The sequence below is a fragment of the Brachypodium distachyon genome, chromosome 4 (genome assembly GCF_000005505.3).
Source record: "Brachypodium distachyon strain Bd21 chromosome 4, Brachypodium_distachyon_v3.0, whole genome shotgun sequence".
Taxonomy (NCBI): Eukaryota; Viridiplantae; Streptophyta; class Magnoliopsida; order Poales; family Poaceae; genus Brachypodium; species Brachypodium distachyon.
This window is the reverse complement of record NC_016134.3, coordinates 5,572,262-5,595,501: the sequence shown is the minus strand read 5'-3', so window position 1 is coordinate 5,595,501 and position 23,240 is coordinate 5,572,262. Positions and strand designations below refer to the sequence as shown.

The window sequence follows — 23,240 nt, the reverse complement described above, 5'->3', positions numbered from 1 at the left end:
TAGCTAGGTTTACCTACCAAAAGTTGGCTAGCCAATGTTGCTTTTGATTGCCCAAGATTTGGTAACATGAGCAAGAAAAATGAACTAGAATTGCAAAGTAAGCATTGGCATGCCAAAAAATTAGCAACAATCTAAACAAAGACCAACTATTTGGTCATGACCAAAAAATGTAGGGCACAATTTTGCCACTATCAAATAGCCCCTTGGCACCAAGATAGAAAACTCAGTTAACACCACAATAGAAACTTGCCCAATCATGCACAACTATTTGTTTGGTTCCTACCTAGCTAATCAAACCAACTCACGTTCAAGCGACAGTACGTTTCTATACACACTGGTAGGCCTTAGTTCAAATCAGTATTTAACCTCTCGCCATCGGTTGTCTCAACTTGCTAGCGCAGCCCGTGGAGTAAGGGTCAGACCGCGTTATAAAGGAAGGTATTCTAGACTCTGCCAAGAGTTAGCCCAAACGACACTGAAAGTGTTTTAAGAAATAAACAATACTCATTATGTATCCTCACCCTCCTCCCAATACATACACAAATATTTGGAATTAAAATTGTAGCATGTCCAAATAAAATACTTTCAAAACCAAATGCCAAAGGGCCAGAGCCCCTGCTCAGCAAAGGATGATCTGACCCCTCCCTACAACAAGGAAGGCTCTAGCCCCCATCCCCTGATTATATCGACATCAGTAGAGGATTGACACATTTTGCTGGCATCATAATTCTTAGGAGAGGGATTCATCACACGCTTCACTCATGTTTTTTTTGTGTGTGTTTTATATAGTCGCGCTTAAGGTACGTGTTGTTCATGAACTGGTAGCTCCCTTTCTTTAAGATGGACGTGGCTATTGCTTTCTTGCAACTTTGTTCTATATTATTCTTGCAAAAAATGAGGCTTTGCTTCTAAATAATTTAATATTGAGCATACCTTACGTAATCAGATAAGCTATGAATTAAGAATTAAGAAACGGTACCGGCTGTCTCCACCAAAGTAGGAACATGAGGGGAATGGTAATTATCACTGCTAATAAACCAACCACGATCCAAACGGTCTTGTTTCCTGCATATATATGTACATAGTTTTACACATTACTAAAACAAAGTATTATATGACAACAAAAAAGAATGATCTATTATATGTATATTGTGGCTCACTCGCCTTTGTGAACGTGGAAGAAGGGGTACGGGTCGAACTTATAGTTGCACCATAGTGTGGATCTGCACACGTCCTATGCCCGATAAAATCAGATACAACCATCAAATTTTCAAAGAAAGTCCGACACTGAGCAGATGACATTTAGGTAAACAGTCTTCAAAGCCATATAGCTTGTATTTGCAATCATATTCATCTGAATCCTTGTGTTCGATGCCAAACATGCATTTTAGTGGCATGTGTTGTAGAGGGGGGATTTGGCCCTCTTGAAACCAAATGTTAATGAGCTCTAGCCCTTATAGTTAGTAGGAGACGGGGCTCTGTTCCCCCTCCCCTATCAAGCAGCAAGGAGGGCTCTCCCCCCTCCCCTGACAGTTATAGTCCGCAACAGTAGAGGATTGACACGAAAGGGATTCATCATGTACTTCACTCATGGTAAAAAAATTTGTAATTCGACTTAACAACCTGTTTATTTTCCTTGGAGTCTCCACCCGCCTTCATGCCAAATATATATATAAAATTATGTGCAATCATCAAATCTTTCAAGCAGTCCCGACACTAAGCAGATGTCATTTTAGGTAGACAGACTGCAAGCCCATATAGCTTGTATTTATAATCATCTCTATTTGAATCCTTGTGTCCGATGGCAACCATTTAGTGGCATGTGTTGCCTTCATTAAGAAAGAATGGATAGCCTTGTTGAACACTTTACACTGTGCAAGCACCTGAGGACCATCGCACTTAAAAGCTCCTCTAATCAGCCGGTAGTCTCGTGACAGGATGTCCTCCGCGGTGAGTGCAAGAGGGAATGATTCATAGTACATATAAACCTCTTCCTAAATGGGCAAACCAGTCGTGCATCCTCGAAGGTTGAGTACATACTTTTGCATGTACATGCTTCTATGTCAGCATGACAATGCATGTGCTAGAACATATATCTTGCCGTTGAACAAACCGTTTGATTATCAAACAAGAAAGGTGTTGGGGATACCGTTGTTCAGTCTTTGGCTGGTAATGTTGGGCATTGCATATTTCCCATCAACACAGTCAATCCCAGTAACCAGTGCCCAAGCTTGCAAATGTGACTGCAGTGAGAATAACCAAAGCCACAACAAAAATAGCTCCAGAATTGTGGATTTTTTTTAATTTGAAGGCAATGAGCATTGAGATGTTTGGCTTAATAAGCCTTCTTATGTAGGCAAATTATTAGTCCCTCCATTCCAAAATATAAGGCGTATAAAGTTTGTTGACCATCAAACTTTATCAGGCTTGACCAAGCTTATACTCCCTCCGTCACATATTAAGTGACGAAATATTATATCTAGATGTTTTTTGGATATAGATACATCCATATTTGAACAAATTTGAGTCACTTAATTAATATGGGACGGAGGGAGTAGCTAGGATATAGCAAAATATATTAACATCTATTATACCAAATCAACACACAGTAACATATTTCACGATGGATCTAGTTATCTTGATTTGGCACCGTAGATGTTAATATGTTTTCTATAGACTTTGTCAAACTTAGGAAGTTTGACTTAGTACAAATTTTATATCCCTTATATTTTGGAGCAGAGGCAGTAAGGCATATACCATATAAGCTAAACCAATTAGTTTATTTGAAAAGTATGAGATACGGGTTTTTTTTCTTCTGCAAATGTAGACTTTCAGAAGACCCATATTCACCTAGATAAAAAAAACTTATTTAAAAGCCCTTGTTTGTGAAAAAGGTAATCAAGTATGTATCTTAAGCATACTTTTCAATTAAACAATATCCAATATCTTTTGTTATCAATACTGCTCAAAATGTAGCATTTCTAAAAGTGTTATTTTGGCAGTTCAAAAATTTGTTTACAAGAACCAAATTTGTGTCGTAGTTCTATGGAGTATATAGCTAGGAGCAGATCAATGAGGGAAGGTGCTGCTTCCAGGTGATATGCTCCGTGGGGTGGTGCTCATACTGTCATTCAGGAAAGGGTTGAGAGCTAGTGAGTGAAAAACAAATTTACATCTTTTTATTGGGTTCAACTTAACTTCGTTGCTTAATTACAATCGAAGCTAGGCTGAGGTTGTACCGGGTAATGAATTCAGATCGAGCAAAAGTAATTCACGCTAAAGTTAACTTGATGTAAGTTATCAAACTGTTACGTGACAGTGCATGCTTTTGTCCTGAACAAATGCAGCCGCCCAAAAGATGCACACACAACAACAGCAGCAACCTCTATGATGGATCGTCTGCAAAAAGGTCGATGGCACGTGCAGGGTACTGTAACAAGTAGCTACTGCTAGCAACCTTTTCACATTTGTCATTTTCTCCCACTGATTGGACAAACGATCGACACGCTGTCCCTTTTTCAGTCTCCTGATGTGTTCGCCCCAACCAACTCTCATCAGCACAAAGTAATGAGCACGTGCTTTCGTGCCATGGAATTATTTACCTTGTGACGATCATGTCATGGAAAATAATAATCAAAATTCAATTATTGTTTTATTTTATTTTATAAAACGATCTGCCGATTCCATTAGCTAGGTTTGACAAACCAAGGTACGCTCGATTTCGGTACAGAGGATTGTTTCCAGAATTCCTTCGACTTCAGATTACTTGGTTGTTTTAATTTGTAATCCTCCGTGCGTTATTATCACAGCACAATTTACGTCTATTAGTTGAGAGATTTGGAGCTCAAAATTTTCAGCCACCGAGTCAATTAATGGAGAGAGTACTTACCAGGTAAGTTTGGATATAGAATCTCATAAATGAAACAAAGAAAATCTGCAAAATGCCGCTGTGCATACTTATCACCCCTGTCATCACTGTTGGAATTGCAAGTGCAGCCCCAGCACTCGATCCATTGATTGCACATACGTCCTAGCTCATTCAATTAATACAATGGGGACTCTGAATGATAATTAGCTCATTGATGGACCATCTTCCTCCTCCTACTTGCTGGATGACAGCAGGATCTATGCGTCTTATCTTGGACTTTTTGTGGACAATAAGGGCCGTCGGTTGACTTGTCAAGCAAGCTTCTGGCCCTCTCATCTTTGCCAGAAAAGCCTCTATCGGTTTTTCCTTTATCAGTTTACAACCCGGCCACCCGCCAGGTTTTTCATCCTAGGTGTTTGACGAATCTCCGATAGATGTAGCTGACATGTAAATTTACGGAAGTTTATAGACATTTAAAGCTAAAAGTGCTGCATAAGTATGTAGTCTCTTCTACCTAAGGTGTTCCTAATTTCATAAGGCCCTAAATGGCTGTCAGAGAGTGCAGTATTTCTCGGTAAAGTTTTAACTTTGAATTCAAATTGGATTTCATTCCAATTTTTTGAAAGAAACCCCCAAGTCTTAAGGTGGGTGCTAGAAAATAAGAGCCACTATTGGGCTTTTTTGCATAACTTTCTAGGGTAGCTAAGGGGAAGGAGCGATTGAAAAAAAAAGCATACACCGTTTTTTTAGGACACCTCAGGGAGTTTCTGCAATTCATTATTAAAAAATAGAGTTGCGCAGTTAATTAGAAAAAACCGAAAAAAAAAAGACGAAACCCCACCTGTTGACAGAAAATTGACAGAAAATCGACAGAAAATCCGAACAACAAAGAAAAGCACCGCCTACGCGCCACCAACCCAACGGTATCAACAGAAAACAACAACCCCGCCGCATCGAAAATCACATCACACCCTCCACCCAAGATCCCCAGCCGTCCGCCCCCTAGGCTGGCCAAGCCGGCCACCGATGGTGCAGCAAGGCCACCGCCGCCGCCACCGACGAACACAGCAACGCCGCGCGCCCACGCCCCGGCCGTCACCGGAGAGCCCCGCCTGCGACGCACTCCTCGCCGCGAGCCGCACATGGCCAGATCCGGCCGCTCCTGGCCCGAACCTCCGCCGCGCCTGGCCACCCGCACCCGCCGGCGCCGGATCCCGCCGTTGCCTCCGCCTTCCGGAGCCCGCACCACCAGGGGACGCCGCCGCCAACGCTCCCGGGGCCACCGCCCCGGCCTTCACTGGCCCCGCCGCCTGAGAGCGTCCCACCACAGGAGACCCCCACGAACCCTTTGGGGTGTGGGGCCCGCCGCCACCGCGGCAGAGGAGGCCGGCGGCAGCAGCCGCGAGGGAGGGACGCGGAGGAGGTCCTAGTGGCGGCGGCTAGGGTTTCGCCCCGCTGCCGCCCACGGGAGCAACACGGGACGCGCGCATTCCTCTTAGGCGTTCTTTTAAAGCATACACCGTTCCTCTGCAAAATAGACATAAGTTATTGTTCTAGAAAAACAAATTCACAAGCCACGGAATCCAATGATACACATGTTTGGAAAGAAACAGAAATTCTTATTTCATCCTCATTCCCCCCCTTTTTGTAATCAGGACTACTTTTAAAATGCGGGCCTTTTGGCTCCTAGGAGCACATGCTCGATGAACAGTAAAATTTTCAAAATACTTAGAAGTGTTCGAAAATAATCTGATTTTGTACACATATACACCCTGGTGGCCTGGTGTCATTTGTACCTATAAAGTTTCATGAAAAAAATAAAAAGCAAATTTAGGAGTGGGAGGTTTTCCTTTACACAACACGCAAAACTTATCTTTTTCTATTAAACTTAACTGCATATAAATACACAGGAATATACATGTGCGTTCCAATTTTTTAATACTGTGAATGTTCTTTTTTCGCTCAGAAGCATGTGCTCTTGGACGACACATTAAATTTCTAATCTCTTACCTCTTTAGTGCAACTCCGAGATGGGCTCAAGGAGAATCTCAACACAAGTGCCAGTAGATGATATGCCTAAAGTGGTATTTTTTTCCTACTAAGATTGAATTATGGTTTTTCAGTACCAGTCTAATTTTAGGATTATAAATATACCCTAAATTATACTAATTTGTTATCTAACTTAAGAGCGTGTATAATGAGGTAATGTCGGGATGTGGAATGAAAAAAAAAATAGAGGAATAAAACTAATTAAATTATACATTATCTTAAAAATGTCATGTAAGATAATTGATGATGTGAAAGATAGAGGAATGAAAAAAACGACATGAGCCTTCTCTTAACTAAGAGATTGTCTTTTCACAAGAAGAATGACGCAATTTTTTTATTTAATAGATTTTCCTTTTTCTTAACATTTATTTAATTAATTTTATTCATCTAAGCACTTATCTTAAGATAATGACACTAAGAGATAACCTATTGTATAACATGTTTTGCATATTTTCTAAATGACAAAAGAGTATTATCGACCATGATCCATGTCATAAGTCTTACTCCTATGATTTATAATTTGTTGATCTATTAATAATTATTTTATAAATACTCAAAAACATTACATTTCGAACTTACTTAAATAGCGGAGCGAAGCAAATCACTTTTGCTAGCTCTCTCTTCCTCCTTGCTCCCTTGGCCATTCCATTCCAAGAAGACAAAACCAAAAAGGTCAAGGCTAACCCAAACCAGAACCTCCAGCAGAAGTCAACGCCGGGAACCAAGAAGAGGATCAAATCAATCCCTTCTCTCCTTCTCTCTCTCTCTCTCCCCCGAAAGGCTCCCGCCACCATGTCGTCGCGCCCGCCCCCGCCGCCGCGCCCGCACCTGTCGCTGCCGCCGCGCTCGACCGCGGAGTCGCTCTTCACCGGCGTCGGGGACGCTAGCCCCGGCCCGCTCACGCTCGCTTCCGCGCTCTTCTCCTCCGACTCCGACGCCGACGGCGGCGGAGGCGGCGGCGGGGGCAGCGCCTCCTCTGGCTCGGGGCCGACGAGCTTCACCCAGCTGCTCATCGGCAACCTCTCGCAGCCGCCTCAGCAACAACAGCAGCAGCAGCAGCAGCAGCAAGAGAGGGGGAGAGGCGGGGTCGCGAGGGCAGGGCCGGCGATTTCTGTGGCGCCGCCGGCGGGCGCGGCCGTGTTCACCGTGCCCCCCGGGCTGAGCCCTTCCGGCTTATTCGACTCACCCGGCCTGATCTTCTCGCCGGCCATGGTATGTACTCCAATTCTTACACTTCTGCTCCCAAAATTGGGTTTTTTTGTTTTTGCTCTTGCTTATTCTCCTTTGAGGGGTCTCAACTTTAACTGGAATCATGTAAGCGTTCATGTATTAACGGAGTGCATTGGATTAATGCTTTTCATCTGATTAGTAAAGATGACAAGAATTTACTGTGTTCTTAGGTTGTAATGCATGTTTTCATTTCTTTGTATCGTGTGAAAGCTGTTAATTCAACCTGAATCGGCGTCATCAGTTCGTTAAGCTTTCCCCCTTTTCTTCTGCCCTGGCATGAGTGGAAATCTGAGAGAATTATGTGCTCATTTTCCATGGAGTTTTAAAGCTTGTGAAATACTACTAATATGAAGTAGGAATCTGGAGCTCCTTAGTCGACAAGTTTACAGTTGCTGTGCTAGTGAGGTGACAACATCTAGTTTACTAGTCGGCCCCATATGTTTGCCCGGCAACACATAAAGGTAACTTACCTTATTTGTTTGTGGCACTGTGGTGCAATGAAGACCCTTAACCTGCAAACGAGAGATAATGGTTCTCACTATTTTAGATGCAGCAAGTGGTGATGTCGCACATTTCCATGCCATGCCAGTCAATAATTGTATTATTAATCTATGGATCTATCCCTAGCATGATGCAATTACATGTTGGCATGATTGGTTCATACCTGATACCGATGGGACAACCTTCCAGTGAAACAGTATTGTTCATTTCTAGATTTTGATGGTCCTGATCTGTTGGTACCTCAGTACCTGTATGGTCCGTCCAGTACATGTTACTCAGTTTGAGTGGTTATACTAATCGTCTGTTTGCTTTCGAGGGCAGTGCTATTGCCAAGCAACTTCACTTTTTTTTTGTGATTTACGATGGCTGCTGTATGTTGAGGGAAGCTGTAAATCCATATGGGCAATCTGTACATGGAAATTTAATCTTTATTTAAGAGAAGTTCTCAACTAAGCACATTCAGTATCACAAGACAAATAATTAGCCTTTTCATGGTGAAGAACAATCAACTCATATGTCATTACATTTAGTACTTCAACAGGCCCTGGCCCAAGTTGCTCCTTTTCGTGTCAATATGATGATGGCATCTGTTTTGGTTACAATAAAGAAAGTTCTGAAAACTTTCTGCTTTTTACAGGGAGGTTTTGGCATGTCACATCAACAGGCCCTGGCCCAAGTTACAGCCCAAGCAAGCCATTCTCCGCTCAGAATGTTTGATCACATTGAACAACCATCTTTCTCAGCAGCTGCATCATCATCTGAAGCTGTACAACATATGAGCTCTGCAGCCAATATGGCAGGAATGTCAGAGATGGCGACAATATCGAACAATGATAATGCAGCATTTCATTCTGCTGAGGCGTCCCAGAGGTACCAAGTTCCTGCCCCTGTTGATAAGCCTGCTGATGATGGCTACAATTGGCGAAAATATGGTCAGAAGGTGGTGAAGGGTAGTGATTGCCCAAGGAGCTACTACAAATGTACTCATCCCAGTTGTCCTGTCAAGAAAAAAGTAGAGCACGCAGAAGATGGTCAAATATCTGAGATCATATACAAAGGAAAACACAATCACCAGCGACCACCAAATAAGCGGGCAAAAGATGGCAACTCTTCAGCAGCCGAGCACAATGAACAATCCAATGACACAGCATCTGGTTTGTCAGGCGTTAGAAGAGATCAGGAAGCTGTATATGCAATGTCTGAACAATTATCAGGTTTAAGTGATGGAGATGATAAGGATGATGGTGAATCTAGGCCAAATGAAGTTGATAATGGAGAGAATGACTGCAAACGAAGGTACTGTTAGCTGACAATACAAGTCCACTATCTGATTAGGTTTTTATGTTTTGAAAATAATTCTTCCATTGTATAGGAATATACAAGTTTCTTCGCAGAAGACCCTGACAGAGTCTAAGATCATCGTGCAAACAACCAGTGAGGTTGACCTTTTGGATGATGGTTATAGATGGCGCAAGTATGGGCAGAAGGTGGTCAAAGGAAATCCTCATCCAAGGTTTCCCCTTACACCCTTCACTGTTCTTTTGTTTTTTTCACATGCATAGCCCACAAAACATAGCCCACGGGCCACACTACACTCATCCAACTACCTGTGTTCTGTCATCTCTTACTCCTATTTTCTGGAGTTCCGAATAGTGGATGAGATATTGTTCACCTTTATTCATTATTATATGTGGCGTCATGCATGCCTTCAGCAACTTTAAGCTATGTGTTCTGCTCGAAATTTGTATGCTTTGGTCCCAAACAGGTAAAAGGTATGCGCCATAAGTTTGCTTCGTTAAAACAATAATCTTTACGTCATTGGCCATGGCATGATTCCTTTCTCATTCTTACAGAGTTATTACCTGAAGCCAGATCATTGGAATACAATCATACTTGTAATGTGGTAGACACAAAAATGAATACAGGAGTGTAAACATAACCAAGAGATTATGCAATACTGTACCAATATTATGTTCCTAAGCCAGCACTAAACAACTGTAGTGCACACAAACTAAGTCATGAGCAATTTTCACAACCCCCCTCCAACCGGCCTTTTATTTGTTGAATGTTATAAAGATGGCAATCAGTGATGGCGGTCCATTCATCTACTCCATTGCAAAGGGCTGGGACGATGGTCCTGTTTGCTACTGAAGTTCAGATAAAACTACCCGCAAAAGCAACTTATATATAGTAGCAAACAAATGGGCATGTCACATAAACTAAGCTTCAGAGTGGCTTGGGTAGTGTAATGTGTTTTATCTGCTGCAACCTAGTAGGTAGTCTAATTTGTTTTATCAGTAGCAATGCATGGATACTTAACCAGTTATATGAAACGACAGATGTGTTACTTGTATTTTTCCATAAATTAGCCTCTGACCATGTCTACTAGATACGTTGCGACAGCGGGAGGTAAAATTACATGCGCATGGTACTAATACAAATGAGCATGTCGGGGAAGCCAAGCTTGGCATCGCTTATGGCTTTGGTTAGTCTGATGTGTTTTACCTGCTGGTGGTTTAATTTGTTTCATCTGTAGCAGCACAGATACTTAGCTAGTAAGCCATAAATATTGATGTATCAATACAAGAAAATAATATAATAAATGACAGAAATGATACCTTATTGGAAGCTTAACCAAAAGCTGGGCCAGTATCAGGCTTTGCCAGATTTGAAATCATTGGCTTGATCATGCTCTCTTGAATAGAAGCACTGCATTCTGTTCCAACATTCACATTGTACTCGGGGAAACACCTCTGCCACAATTAGATTTCACTAAAACTAAATCATAGATTTCCTCATTTGTTTGACTCATGATATTGCATAAAGAGTAGGTACCAGTTGTTACTCAAATTGCAATGATCTTTATCTTTTCTATGATTTTATTACTCCCTCCGACCCATATTACTTGTCACAAATTTGCCCAATTATGGATGTGTCAATGTTTAAAAAGCATCTAGATACATGTAATATTTCGACAAGTAATATGGGTCGGAGGGAGTATCCAAATATTGTGAGTGATCCTTGATGGTTTACAATTAAAACCTGAGCTTCTCAATATCATCCCTTATTTGGATGTACTCAGAAATAGCTAAATGGTTGGAAGTACAGTTTTAGAATATGTGATTGTCAGTATGTTCTTATACAAAGAAAACCATCTTAGCTGCAAAAACTAGAGGAACGAAGTGAGCATAAGTCGTGATTCATGTAGAGGAGAAAAGAAAGCGAAATGACTATCAGTTACTCGAGTTCTGTGAGAGTTATGACCTTTTCCCTGAAAGGTGAAACAATATCACTGCATCCAAATATGTAACCATGTCTGAAGCTTAATCATTTTTCCAGAAATTGTTATTACCTGTTTAAGCACTTTCTATTGACTTTACTCCGACCAGAATGTTGGATTTGGTTGATTTTTTAGCCATGGCTGAGCTCCATACCTAGTTTACATGCAGTGCATGTAGTTCTTGCTTTACTTGTTTCATGTTTTAGTTACTTGATCTCTCTCTCTCTCTCTACTCTTGTAGGAGTTACTACAAGTGCACGTTTGCTGGTTGCAATGTTAGGAAGCACATTGAGAGGGCCTCTTCAGATCCCAAGGCTGTCATAACAACTTATGAAGGAAAACATAACCATGAACCACCAGTTGGTAGGGGCAGTAATCAGAACGCAGGAAACTCAGCCCCTTCCAACAGGTCACAGCAGAAAGGGCCGAGTAGCATGTCCAGTAATCAAACTTCACTTACAAGAACAGACTTCAGCAACAATAACCAGAGGCCAATTGGGGTGTTACAGTTCAAGAGGGAAGAGTAGACTCTGTTTGGACCCTCATTGCAGAGTTGTTGTGCTGGTATTTGGTTCATTTTATTCTGGCAAAGATTGGATGCCTGAAGTTCTTGAAGTCATATGGCTCCGAACATCCTTGAAATCAAGTTATACAATAGTAGCAGTGTTTCAGTTTTCCCACAGATACATGGAATTGCTCATACAGCACAAACTTTTCTAGCTCATATACATAACAGATACATGGAATTGCTAATGGAAGCAAATGCGGTACAATACCAGCTAGATGGAAGCTCTGTATACATGTTTATGATGCTGTAGACGTATCAGTTGTATACATGTTTACTTTGTAATTTATTCCCCAACATGTTCTTGTTTGTATTGTAATAAGATTTAAAAGAGAAGTGGATGTACATATGCTTTCTGGTATCTATGTTGTAATTTCTAGAAAATGAAATCAACTTAAGAAAGTTCTCTTGTAGACAATATATTGTGATTATTTTACCTTCAATGCCACATTGTTTATATTTTGGGTTTCACAGGACATTTGTTTTGTTCTTCATTGTTCAAACTTCCTACCTGTTACATCGGCATTACTTTGAATTCTCTATTTCTGCTAGCATAAAGCATGTGTTCTTACGTGTCCACTGTGTCGCCGTTCATGCTCATATTCCTTGTGGGAGTAATTCCCTTTGGGTCCTTGCAATTTACTAAAGGTATGTGTATAGATTGATTTGGTAAAAAAGAAACATCTTTCTATATTTGTGTTTTGTTTTCTGCGGAAAATTGTTATTTCTGACTCTGTCTAGCTGCTGGTGCTACTTGTAGACAATTTGACATGCTTTGAATCTATTCAGATTAGCTATTGGCACCCTGCCCCACCAATTATATCACATGCACCTTTTTTCTCAACTTTACTTTCCCCTTTTCTAGCCTAAAGGGAACGGTCAGTTTGTCACTGCTAATTTCAGGCACATCCCTGTCAAGATCAGCCAGAATGTCCTTATCTAATGTTGCCGCATCTGCTCCGAATCTCACGCACAATTCGGTTGGTTGATACTGAACCTTTTGGAAGAAACATCAGCTCATACCCTCCATGAATGATCCCAGAATGAAATTTGATAAGGACATTTGATCCTATAACAGGAAGGGTCCTTATTTTATTCATTGTTGGAATTAGTTTTCTAAACCATGCTTGAAGTTAAAGTTTTCTTTTGCTAAATGCTCCTCTCCTAACACGATAACATCGCCTAAGTAGCAGGATTCCTGTTTAATACTATCAAGAGTTTTTTGGGGCTAGGCTGTCTTTTCCAATTTGGTACCTCAAATTGCAATCTCACTTATTGTAGCTATCTGTAGTTGTGTTGTGCTATTATCATTTCTCATTTGAACCTCACCTGAAATGAAACCTGCGTAGCGAATACATCTTGGAAGATGGGAGTTAATTTCTTGTTAAAAAAATTGAACTTCAGAGAATCTAAAATGCAAAAAATCAAATATCACTGACCTCTTGTAAAACACTCGAGTATTCATACTGCTGAAGTATGTCCCTGCAACTTGGTGTTCTTGGCAAACTTGTGGTACCAAATTTACTTTCCAACCTGCTTTAAATCGAAAAATCCTCTGTTCAGAACCTTTCATACACCCATTCCACTTTTTGTTGGAGGTGTAACATTCTGTTTCATTTGGTCATTCCAAAAGCTTAGCTACTTTATTATTATGCCCTAACTTTTAGTGTCACCATTGATTGTGTAGCATAATCCCCAGGTCCCAACTTTTGTGCTCCAATGGTGCCTACAGTCCAAGACTCTACTGGAAGAATGTTGTTGTAGTATTGTGGCACTGGGAATCTGCATAGTGCAAGTGGTGCTGTGGTAGTAACTATAATTCCCAGATCTGAGGGCATGGATTTGGATTGGAGCCTAGAAAGTTTACCAAAAAGCTGTAGAAAATCATTCAACTGTTTTACAACTCACTCACCACCAAGCCAGCCAAGTTGATGTGGACATGCAGTACAGAAATGCATGCGTGTTGCTTTGGAATCAAGGAAAGAAGCACTTGAAATGGTGGGCTCAGGATCTTAACAAGTTAACAAGAGACCCAAAAATTGTTGGCAGCTTTGGGGGACAATGTCAGGATGTGGATCTTATCCATCACATAATACGCCTGCAGGCACTGGAATGAGTGAAATGTCTGTTAGACGGTTCCTAAAAACTGCTAAAACATTGCACAAATTTGGAACATGGTTGTATTTCATAATTTGTGGTAAAAAGCTCTTGTAGATGCAGACTGTTTCATCTAATAGAGGAACATCGTCAACCAGGTGAGGTCTTCTAACTGACATATATAATGCTTCAAGTATATGTCAATAACAGCAGAACAGCTAAACTAAGTACCTTAATGTAGCAAATGACATACTTAGTTTAACCAGATTCTGAATCGTATATTATAATCATATTGTACCAAATCTTTTTATAGTTTGATTCTGGTTTTCCAATTACTTACAGATTGATCCAACTTAGCCATCTGATGGACCTGATGCACTCCCTAACACTAACAGCATCTCTGCCCCCAGAATCAGAAATTGACACAAGGATAAAATCTAAAAACTCAGAAAACAAAGAGCAGTTTCTGCTCTAAAATCTAGTACTGGAATTGAAATTTCGGAGGAAATTCAGGCTATGAAATCCCCTTTCTCTTCCAAGTCCAGCAGATGGCAAGAATGGGTGGCCTTGCAGGTCTGGTAGACAATGAAAGTGACGACGGTGTCAAGGACACAGATCATGGAGTGGATGTAGGCGATCAAGAGCCCTTCGCAGACCATGGCCGAGGTGATCCTGCCGTCGGCCATGTACAGCCTCATGACCCTGAGCTGGAAGAGCCCCTCGACGGCGGCGGTGGCGAGGCTGGCCGGCAGCGCGACGGCGACTGCGGTGGCGGCGTCGGCTCCGCCGCCCCGCGCGAGCAGCAGCAGCGCTGCCCTGAGCACGGCGCCGCAGCCGCCCCGGTCCCGGCCGGGCTCGGCGGCGGCGACGACCGTAGCCAGGTTGCAGACGGCGGCGGCGTTGGCGAGCGCGACGGAGTAGACGATGACGCCCGCGGCGGAGAGCGCGAGCGCCGCCCGCCCCTCGCCGGCGCCGCCGCCGCCCAGCCCTAGCGCCTCCGCCGCGTTGAACGCCGCCAGGAGCGCCGCGAACACAGCCAGGTTGGCCAGCAGCAGCGCCGCGTAGTTGGCCAGCTGCGTCCGCGCCATGGCCGGGTAGCTCGAGGTGCGCTGATTTTGGTGGTGCTTTGCCGGCTGCAGGGCGCGGACGGCGCAGGATTTGGAGAGGAGGAGGAAGGAGAGGGAGAAGGGGAGGGTGGCGAGGAAGGAGAATGCGGACTGGGAGAGCTTGTGGTTGAGGAGGAAGAGGAGCTGCGACGCCGGCGGGAAGCCCGCGGCGACGAGGACCCGGCGGAGGCGGCGGGAGAGCGCCGGGAGGAGGAGGAGCGAAGGGGGCGGCGAGCGCGAGAGGAGCGCGGCGGCGGAGAAGGGGAGCGCCAGGAGCGCCGCGGACGAGGCCGCCGGGTGGTAGTGCGTGAAGAAGGCGTGCAGCGCCGCCCTCATGATCCTGCTGGCGCTCCCCATTGCCGCAACCGCAAATGCAACAATGCCCAGACTTTGATCTTCCTCTTCCTCGTTAAGTCCTCTTGCGCCTTGCGGTGGTTTGATCTCTGCTCTTGGGCTCTCAGAGCTCTGCTCTTTATTTACGTGCCCGCGTTTGGTGATCTGGTGTCGGAATGCTCTGATGAGACCTTGCTGTTTGTTGAGGTTGGTGTTTGTGGTGGACAGTGCAGTGGTGTGTGTGGTTTGAGTGTTTGAATGTTGGTTTTTTATTTATACTACACTTAAAAGTGGCAAGTGTATTTATTTAAGGTGAACACAAACCAGTGGACTAGTGTATTTATTTAAGGTGGAAAGAATATGTAGTACCATTTCTCTGGCTTGCTCCATGTCGCCCATCCATCCTGGTGGTCCAACAACCGCCTGCAATCTTCTGAAATAATCTACTCTTTCCGATCCTAAATTGTTGTCGTAATATTACATGTATCTAGACGATTTTTAAGAATAGATACATTCATATTTGGACAAATTTGAGTCAAGAATTTAGGATCATAGGAAAGTATCGTAAAAGACGGAGTCTGATTCTAATGTTTCTGTCTTTCTTGTTAAAAATGACAAGCTCGATGGGAGTAGAAATAAATATTATTCATTCACAAATATTGGACCGCTTCAAAAATGAAAATGTCCGGAGTGGGTGTGACTCACCAGCATGACAACAACATGTTGATCGGGTGACTTCTTGGTCAGTGCAATTAGGTGCATTCTCCTAAATTAACCACCCTACCACGTTGATTAGGTAAATGATATAATGGACGATGAACAAAAATTCAACAAGCGTTTATAATCTCGCAGCTAAAAGAAGAAAACATTTTACTCCAATGCTTCTGCGCAGCCAATAAGTTTGGGCTAGCTCAAAAAAATATAGTTTGGGCTCTTTATTGTGGGTTTCGTGCAGTAGTCACCGTTGGATTTTTCTAAGGACAGATAGGATGGATCCACATTCTCTTGCTCTCTGGTACTTGGCTCTAGAATGGCGATGCTTTTTGCCGGTTATTTCGGCACGTACATAAATGAAACAGGACAAGAGAATGTGCGTCTGTGAACCGGCCACCTTTTGGCACTGCCTGCTCTAGTGCTCTGCCAAAAAGGCTACACTTAGGAACAAGACATTATATATATGTTAAAAGTCTCCGTTAAATCTCAAATTACTCATCGTACTGTAAAGAGGATTAGGTGTAGACAATGCATGCTCGATGTCCAGCTACAGTGACACTACTTTTAAACCAGAATCAGTACAAGCAGATCACATCATTAATATTTCTTGACAATTTTAATTAACCACTATGGCGTCCAATAGCAGATGACCATAATCTTGCAAAGAGGCAGTGCATAACAGTGAACCCATACCAATAACTCAATAGTTGATCAAAGTTTGATAGTCCCTCCGGCCGGAATTACTTGTCGAAATATTACATGTATCTAGACACTTTTTACACGTAGATACATTCGTATTTGGGCAAATTTGAGACAAGTAATACCGGTCGGAGGGAGTACAGAAATCCATATCAGCCTTGTATTTGTATTTTTGGACCGAGGCAGCAGGGTGTTTCTCAGGAAAAACAACTTTCTACTTTTCTAGCCGTAAATCTGCACAAAGCAGTCCCGACTACGAAACCCGTCTTACAAGCCCAATGTCCCAGAGTTCAAACATGGTGAGTCTGGTGATGGAAGCCAATCTCGTCCTCGAGCTTTTTTATCCAAGGGCGCAAGAGGTACTGCATGGGACTGTACCAACGACCAACGTGCGGCGGTATGTACGTGCACTGCTGTCGGGTGTGTATGTACGCGTCCTTTGCAAAGGCCCGGACAGAAAATTAACAAGGATTAATCTGAACACAAACCAGTGACCGGTCCTTCTCAACGGCCGCCGGTACCAAAAGCCAAAAGGTGACGCCAACTTCATTCAACCCCTACGCGTCCAACATTCACCGACATGTGCTCTGCTCATCCACGCACTAATCGCTATTGTAATGGCACAAAGAACTTGCCCATTATGATCGATCATGTTGTTTCTTTTGTTTTTTTTTAAGATAAAGGAGAGGATCACATAATCACTTTAGCTGCAGCATTATTTATTTATTCACCCAGCGGCTAATCATTTGAGCCCAAATATATTATGATTGGCCTTTTTTTCTTCTGAATATCTCCTGGCGTTTTTTCGTTGGGAAATGATGAATAGTGATTTTACAGATTTTTAAATGGAACACATAAATAACAGGACATGGAAAAGTAGTGGCCACTTACCCTTGACAAAAACGAGCCTCCAAGCTCCGTATAAGCAGGATTTGGGAACCTGTCCGAAAAGCTGGAAGCATGTGAAGCAGCTCAACTGACCGAGCACGGCCTATGGATCTGCACGGATGCCTCCAATTCTTGTTGCCAGCCTTCAACATGCCCAGAATGCAGGCGACCCTAAGCCAAATCATCAAAAGCATTAACCAACTCGCAAATGTTACCCACGGTTCTTGCCGATCTGAAGCACGGGATTCTTTGTCCTGGGCTTGATCTGAATAGGCAGCTCATATGAACATGTCATCGATATTCTTTCCTGCCAAATGAACAGTTTCAGAGTCGATGATAGATCATTAGTGAGCCAGAGACAAGGACTCATACCTTCCTGTTGTAGGACCTGGCTGTTGTAGAAAATTCTTTGGCTTTCGCCTGCAATCTAAAAAGTGTAAAAAGCATATAATGAATGAAAGAATGTGATGATCCACCATTCAGGTCTGATATAGTAGGTTAGTAGAATGTATACATAAATAATCAAAGGGCAAACAATTGATGATGAGAAAAAAGGCAGCAAACCCTTTACTGCAAACCATTCATAAAGCAGAATTAAGACCCTCCGTACCAGGTTCAGCTAAAGATACTGACACAACAGTCTTGGCTAGTACAAAAAAGCAAGATTTACATAAATCTATCATTTCTGGAAGTGGGGATTGAGGAGCCCAGAGATTTCAAGAAACCCAACACGGTCACGCCCTCCAAATATCTTCTTCAGTTTATCGTCACAGACTATTATCTTCTTGTTGGCAGGATCCTGGTTGCAAAAACAAACAGAGTCAGAAAAAATTGTTCATTCCATGAAAACAGAAAATATTGTTTGCAAGGTAATCAGTCGGTACATTTGGTGCCACTAATAGCTGCACTGCACATTGACAGAAATGGCCAGTAAGACATAATCCATGCATTAATTAGAATCAAGCCAGTCGATTATCTTTTTTTAAGCTGCAGCCAATTATCTTAGTTAATAGTATCGTACTAAACTAAACAATGAACGGAACATAAATTTGTCTTACATAAAACAAATGATCATTAACTGGTTTTCGTATGGGGTAACATGGTAAACTGTTCTGCCTGCAACAGACAATTGGACACTGTTCTGGGTGCTACTAATACATATACTAAACTTGGATACACAATGGTAATTACACTAATAGCAGATACACCACATTTGGATCCAAACATGTACGTTGGAAATTTGGGAGTGAGGATGAAGGAAGAATCTCCAATTTGGTTGAGAGCCCAAAGGATAACAAGAACTCAAGGAGCTAGCCCTTGGAAGCACAGTGGAACTTGTGCACAGATAGGCCAACAGATAAGCTGAAGATAAACGCTAACTAACAAATAACAACTGACTTGAGCTAATCTTGACTTCTTTAGAGGTGGTTGTGTGGTTGGGCTAGGCCCACAATTGCAAGTCCCTCTGAATGCATTGGCAACATTCAACTATATTAATAGTTACAATAAAAGTAAATTAAAGGCACTTCAGGATAATGTTTTGATGCAAACAATAGAATAATAAAAGATAATAATGGCTATATTAGAACTTAAAGCCATTAGCAATTTACCATAGAAAGTTCGGCGAACGCATTCCTCACAAAAGCATCTTTGTTCGTGGTCCACGCAGTTATGAACATAGGATGATTGGTAACCAGCCAGCTAGAGCGCTAGCTGAAGAAATTCAACTATCTAGTTAAAGCTTGATTATAATGATTCAATGAAGCTGTTTCCTAGTTTCTCCATCTATGTAAATTACACCTGTGCATCTGAGTTCTGACATAACTTTACTGAAGTGCAAATATCTCATGGTGTTGTAATGTTGGGAAATATGCTCTACAGGCTCCTCATTTAATGTTTGAGAGGGTTGAATAATGCAATACAATCTATAAGGTGAAGTCGTGTCTCTTAGTTTGCTACAGAAGTAAAATGCATGGGAAATTTCAGTTTAATGTCTGCCTCATTTATGTGTCCTCTTTACGAGCAAAAAAAAGGATGGAAAATTCACAAGTGTTTTGGCACAATCAAGTGGCCCAGTCACTGGAAAGCACAATTACTTATCTGGTTAATATGCAAAGGTGCCAGTTGCTGGGATTAACGGTAACTAAGCCAGTTCCACATCTCAATGGTCTAACATGCACACAATCCTGATTTTGGATCATTTCTTCAATAACCTCTATTGAAGGAGTGTATTACACAGAATTGAATTTCTGCAGGTGCATGAAATTCTAGATTGCCTGTGGAAATAACTGTTGAACATGTACATGATGTGTTTGTGCGTTCACTAGTTCTTTAGTTTATATGGTTTATATGTGTATAGGATAGGGAAGCACCAACTGCCAAACATGGAGTTTGCAGACAGATCATAATACCCATTCACATCTTTCTGTAACCAATTCCTTGGCCCTTGCAAACTACATTACTTAATTATCTTCGACAGATGTGCATAGGATTTCAGATCACAAGTAAAAGTTGAAAGTGTTAAACAAAGGCACTGGCAAATAGCATATCGATGATAAGGAGCTAATTCCTAAGTCAAGTATCCTTGATGATTACGGCTAAATCAAATAAGAAAGAAACTCGAATACTCTGGAATTCCTACCAGCACAGGCTTGAAGTCAGGGCCCATATGGCAAGCATGGTCAGTACACACCTTCTCCCACCTATCATACAGTGCCGACCATAAGCACCCTTACTTCCACCTCCTATTTTCCTACTACAACATATATCGGAGAAAGCAAGCATTGCAATCCACTATACCATATTGCCCATCCAACTACTGCGGCTACAAAATCTACATAAGAATTAAAAGCAGCTCCCTCACCAACCACGAAACAACAGATGCAAATTACAGCTATGGAACATTCAGTAAAGCACAGTAATAATTCATACATAGCAGAAACAACCACTACATTTAAGTTACCAGCACAACATACATACATTATAGGCTATAATAGCTAGAATTAAAGTAAAACACTAGCATGGAGGAGGGGGTGACAGACCTGGAGGTTGTTGCCCTTGATGTGAGCCCAGATGATCTTGAGCGCTTCCGTCCTGGGCAGCTCCTCCGCGCCCCCGACGAACTCCCGCAGCTCCGGCGAGATCGGCTTCGGCTTCATGATCCCGCTCGCCGCCCTCTTCTTCGGCTTGGGCTTCCCTCCTGCGTCCGCGTCCGCCCCCGCCCCCTCCGCCGCCGCCGCGACGACCCTCACCGCCACGCGCCCCGCCGCCGCCGCCGCCCTCATCCGGAACGACACGAACGAGGCGGCAGACACGGGCGCGCCCCGCCTCAGCGCGGCCGGGAACGCGAGGAGCTCGCCGGAGCGGATGGCCGTCGCCGACATCGCGGTGGTGCGCAGCGCCAGGGGTTTTGGCCTTTGGGGATAGGGTTTGTGGCGATTGGCCAGGTGCTGAGGTGGGAATTGGGATTGGAATGCGACTGTGCGACAGTACGAGGCCTCGGTTGACTAGTAGACCGGCGGAAGCCTGTCAGCCGTCGGATGCGGGATGGGAAGGGATCGCACGGCTGGGATCGGCGTGAGCGCCCCCGTTTGAAAAACCTTATCCTCTTCGTGGGCGGAGGTAAAAAAAAAAAGAGATTATCATGGAAAGTGGGTCCTACCCGTCAGTGAGGTGTGTAGCAGAGTTGCCTCGTGCGTGCAAAAACGGGCCTTTTAAAGAGGCTACTGCGCAGGGTGGTGGGATCGGCCCAAAATGCGACCCGGCCTTCTATGGCCCACTTACTCGCTTTTTTTTTTGAGGTCGGCCCAGTTACTCGCTGACGTCACCGCGTGGTATTGACCACCGAAGCGAAGCTTTCCCTTTCCGTTCTCATCCAGCCGAGAGCACCACCGGCGGAGCGGGGAGGCATCCATGGTGGTCAGCACATTCAGCGGCCCGGGGATTGGGCTCGGTGAGCACCGGACCTATGGATTCGTCAATACTTTCGGACCTTGCGGCCAATTTGGTGCTCGATTCGTCTTATTATTAGGTTTTTTTATCATGTCTATCTGGTAATTCGATGCAGGCTTCGGCGTCGGATGCGGATTTGGAATCGGATGGGGGTTCGGAGGTGAGGAATCATTAATTTTTCGCTTTCTTTTTGTTGAGGTTTACGCCGGTAAATGGAATGAGGACTAGGAATCAGCCGGTAATAATGTTGTATTGAACACACTTAACGCAGTTCTTATTTGGGATTATTATTTCGGCTTATGCTTGGATCATATTCTGAAGAATGGCGTTTGGTTTTTGCTGATACATTCCATTGTGTTAGTATAAGACTGTTTGCGAATTGGTTGAGGAAAGCTTGTGTAGGGGACTAATCGATCTATGGAGTCAGAGTCACAAAAAAATAAAATCATGTGGCAACTATCAATCTTATCTGAAGCCAATTCTCCATAAAGCTGTTTTAATATAAGACTGCTGTAAATTACACAAAACTTCTTGTGTAAGAAGAGTGGTCGAAAATACTTTCTGTTCTGGAGGGATAGATTTTGTGGTTGGTGAAAAAAAGATATACTCCTGTATTGGATTTAATCTGTACGCTGCCCTGGTAAACAACAACCACAAAGTAGCATGTAACTACCTTTTATTTTATGATTTCCTGTAAAAATAAAAGGTAGTTACATGCACTTGCACTTTCCATATACAAATGATTATGAACTTGCACTTTCCATATACAAATGATTATGAACTTGCACTTTCCATATACAAATGTTATGAACAGGTAGACAAAATTCTGTAGTCCCAGCTGATAGTTTTTTTTTTCTAACTAGGTTATATCTTGAATTAACTATCCTGTGGTAGAACAGACTTCCTTTGAAGAGTGTACATAATATGCAATAATATAACGTTACTGACTTGTGTGCACATTGTACTAATTATTCATGGGTGTGGCTATTTCTAAATCACCTGTTTTTTAAGAAATGAGGTTTAAATATCAATCGATGTTTCAGAGCTGTTGGGTTAAGATCTGAGGGTCATCCCCACTCTCTCATCTCTCACTTTCTATCGTTGGATCAAGATCCGATGGCTAACATGTTGATTGATCTCTAGTTAAAAAACAGGCGACTTATCAATAGCAAAACCGATTATTCATTATAGCTAGTGTTCATTGACTATGTCCATTCGTGGTAAGAAAATAACCTGCTTTTATTTGTCTTTTCTACTACAGGAATGCCTCTGAATGCGTTTGGCTTGGGCATCGGTACTAAGCTTGTCAATTACTGTATAGATCTACATCATCTAGAGTAAATTGGTGCTGAAATTCAACTTTGTTGATAGGTGGGGGATGCGGAGTTGGTCTTGGGTTAGGATGGGGCTTTGGCAACGGTTATGGTTGTCAATATCGATCTTCGAAGGTCCAGTTTCAGGGCATTGAATTCCAGAAAAAGTCTGAAGGAGATGATTCGCCAAAGCTGATTTCATCAGGGCTTGTGGAAAAATCTCGTCCTTATGGCTAGTATAGCTGCCATCATATAGTTCGCACCAGCAATGGTACCACTGTTCCATGCCATCATATAGTTTGCACCAGTAATGGTGCCATTGTTCCATAATTGTAGCTTAATTACCTACTAGCTCTCTGAAAGCATTTTGATGTTTTGTTGAACTTAATTGTAACCAGAATGAGGATTATCCATGGCATTTTCATCATGCAAAATGATGTTCTGTTTGGACTAATATCTTGTCCATTAATCTTCTCTTGGTCAAGCGCTCCTTGCAAATGTTTATTGTTGCTCTTGTTAAGTACGAGTAATCCACTAATTGTGTGTGGTCTGGATATGGTAGAGCAGAGAAGTAAGACAGAAGTTGCATGGAAACATTAAGCACTCTTTTGAACTCATGATCCTGCATGCTTGCTTGCTCATAGAC

At 42.7% G+C, this 23,240-nt stretch overlaps 4 protein-coding genes across 4 annotated transcripts; 2 read left to right on the top strand and 2 right to left on the bottom strand.

Moving 5' to 3' along the window:
• Positions 1-6,544: 6,544 nt before the first annotated feature.
• On the top strand, positions 6,545-11,961 carry LOC100827705 (probable WRKY transcription factor 3). The gene is made up of 4 exons (XM_003576015.4): positions 6,545-7,129; positions 8,286-8,944; positions 9,021-9,161; positions 11,170-11,961. Exons 1-4 carry the CDS (start codon positions 6,710-6,712, stop codon positions 11,453-11,455), a joined length of 1,506 nt encoding a protein of 501 aa, XP_003576063.1. The 5' UTR covers positions 6,545-6,709; the 3' UTR covers positions 11,456-11,961.
• Positions 11,962-13,843: 1,882 nt separating this feature from the next.
• On the bottom strand, positions 13,844-15,344 carry LOC100823289. Its single transcript, XM_010238929.3, has one exon. It carries the CDS (start codon positions 15,051-15,053, stop codon positions 14,100-14,102), a length of 954 nt encoding a protein of 317 aa, XP_010237231.1. The 5' UTR covers positions 15,054-15,344; the 3' UTR covers positions 13,844-14,099.
• A 2,523-nt stretch (positions 15,345-17,867) lies between these two features.
• Positions 17,868-20,816, bottom strand: LOC100825851 (zinc finger CCCH domain-containing protein 19). Its single transcript, XM_003576010.3, has 2 exons — positions 20,372-20,816; positions 17,868-18,129 (listed from the first exon to the last, which is right to left on the bottom strand). The coding sequence occupies exons 1-2, from the start codon at positions 20,711-20,713 to the stop codon at positions 18,010-18,012; spliced, it is 462 nt and encodes a 153-aa protein (XP_003576058.1). The 5' UTR covers positions 20,714-20,816; the 3' UTR covers positions 17,868-18,009.
• Positions 20,817-21,129: 313 nt separating this feature from the next.
• Positions 21,130-23,063, top strand: LOC100824320 (protein TRIGALACTOSYLDIACYLGLYCEROL 5, chloroplastic). Its single transcript, XM_003576008.4, has 4 exons — positions 21,130-21,282; positions 21,397-21,441; positions 22,543-22,575; positions 22,653-23,063. Exons 1-4 carry the CDS (start codon positions 21,243-21,245, stop codon positions 22,829-22,831), a joined length of 297 nt encoding a protein of 98 aa, XP_003576056.1. The 5' UTR covers positions 21,130-21,242; the 3' UTR covers positions 22,832-23,063.
• The last annotated feature ends 177 nt before the right edge of the window (positions 23,064-23,240 follow it).

What these genes read in the sequence shown, in the direction of transcription:
- LOC100825851 (XM_003576010.3), bottom strand. Translation starts at nt 20,713, where the DNA reads ATGTCGGCGACGGCCATCCGCTCCGGCGAGCTCCTCGCGTTCCCGGCC. An exon ending in TCAAGGGCAACAACCTCCAG is followed by an intron (nt 18,130 to 20,371) that starts GTCTGTCACCCC and finishes TTTTGCAACCAG; the next exon opens with GATCCTGCCAACAAGAAGAT.
- LOC100823289 (XM_010238929.3), bottom strand. Translation starts at nt 15,053, where the DNA reads ATGGGGAGCGCCAGCAGGATCATGAGGGCGGCGCTGCACGCCTTCTTC.
- LOC100827705 (XM_003576015.4), top strand. Translation starts at nt 6,710, where the DNA reads ATGTCGTCGCGCCCGCCCCCGCCGCCGCGCCCGCACCTGTCGCTGCCG. An exon ending in GAGAATGACTGCAAACGAAG is followed by an intron (nt 8,945 to 9,020) that starts GTACTGTTAGCT and finishes TCCATTGTATAG; the next exon opens with GAATATACAAGTTTCTTCGC. An exon ending in AAAGGAAATCCTCATCCAAG is followed by an intron (nt 9,162 to 11,169) that starts GTTTCCCCTTAC and finishes CTACTCTTGTAG; the next exon opens with GAGTTACTACAAGTGCACGT.
- LOC100824320 (XM_003576008.4), top strand. Translation starts at nt 21,243, where the DNA reads ATGGTGGTCAGCACATTCAGCGGCCCGGGGATTGGGCTCG. An exon ending in AATCGGATGGGGGTTCGGAG is followed by an intron (nt 21,442 to 22,542) that starts GTGAGGAATCAT and finishes TTTCTACTACAG; the next exon opens with GAATGCCTCTGAATGCGTTT. An exon ending in TGCGTTTGGCTTGGGCATCG is followed by an intron (nt 22,576 to 22,652) that starts GTACTAAGCTTG and finishes CTTTGTTGATAG; the next exon opens with GTGGGGGATGCGGAGTTGGT.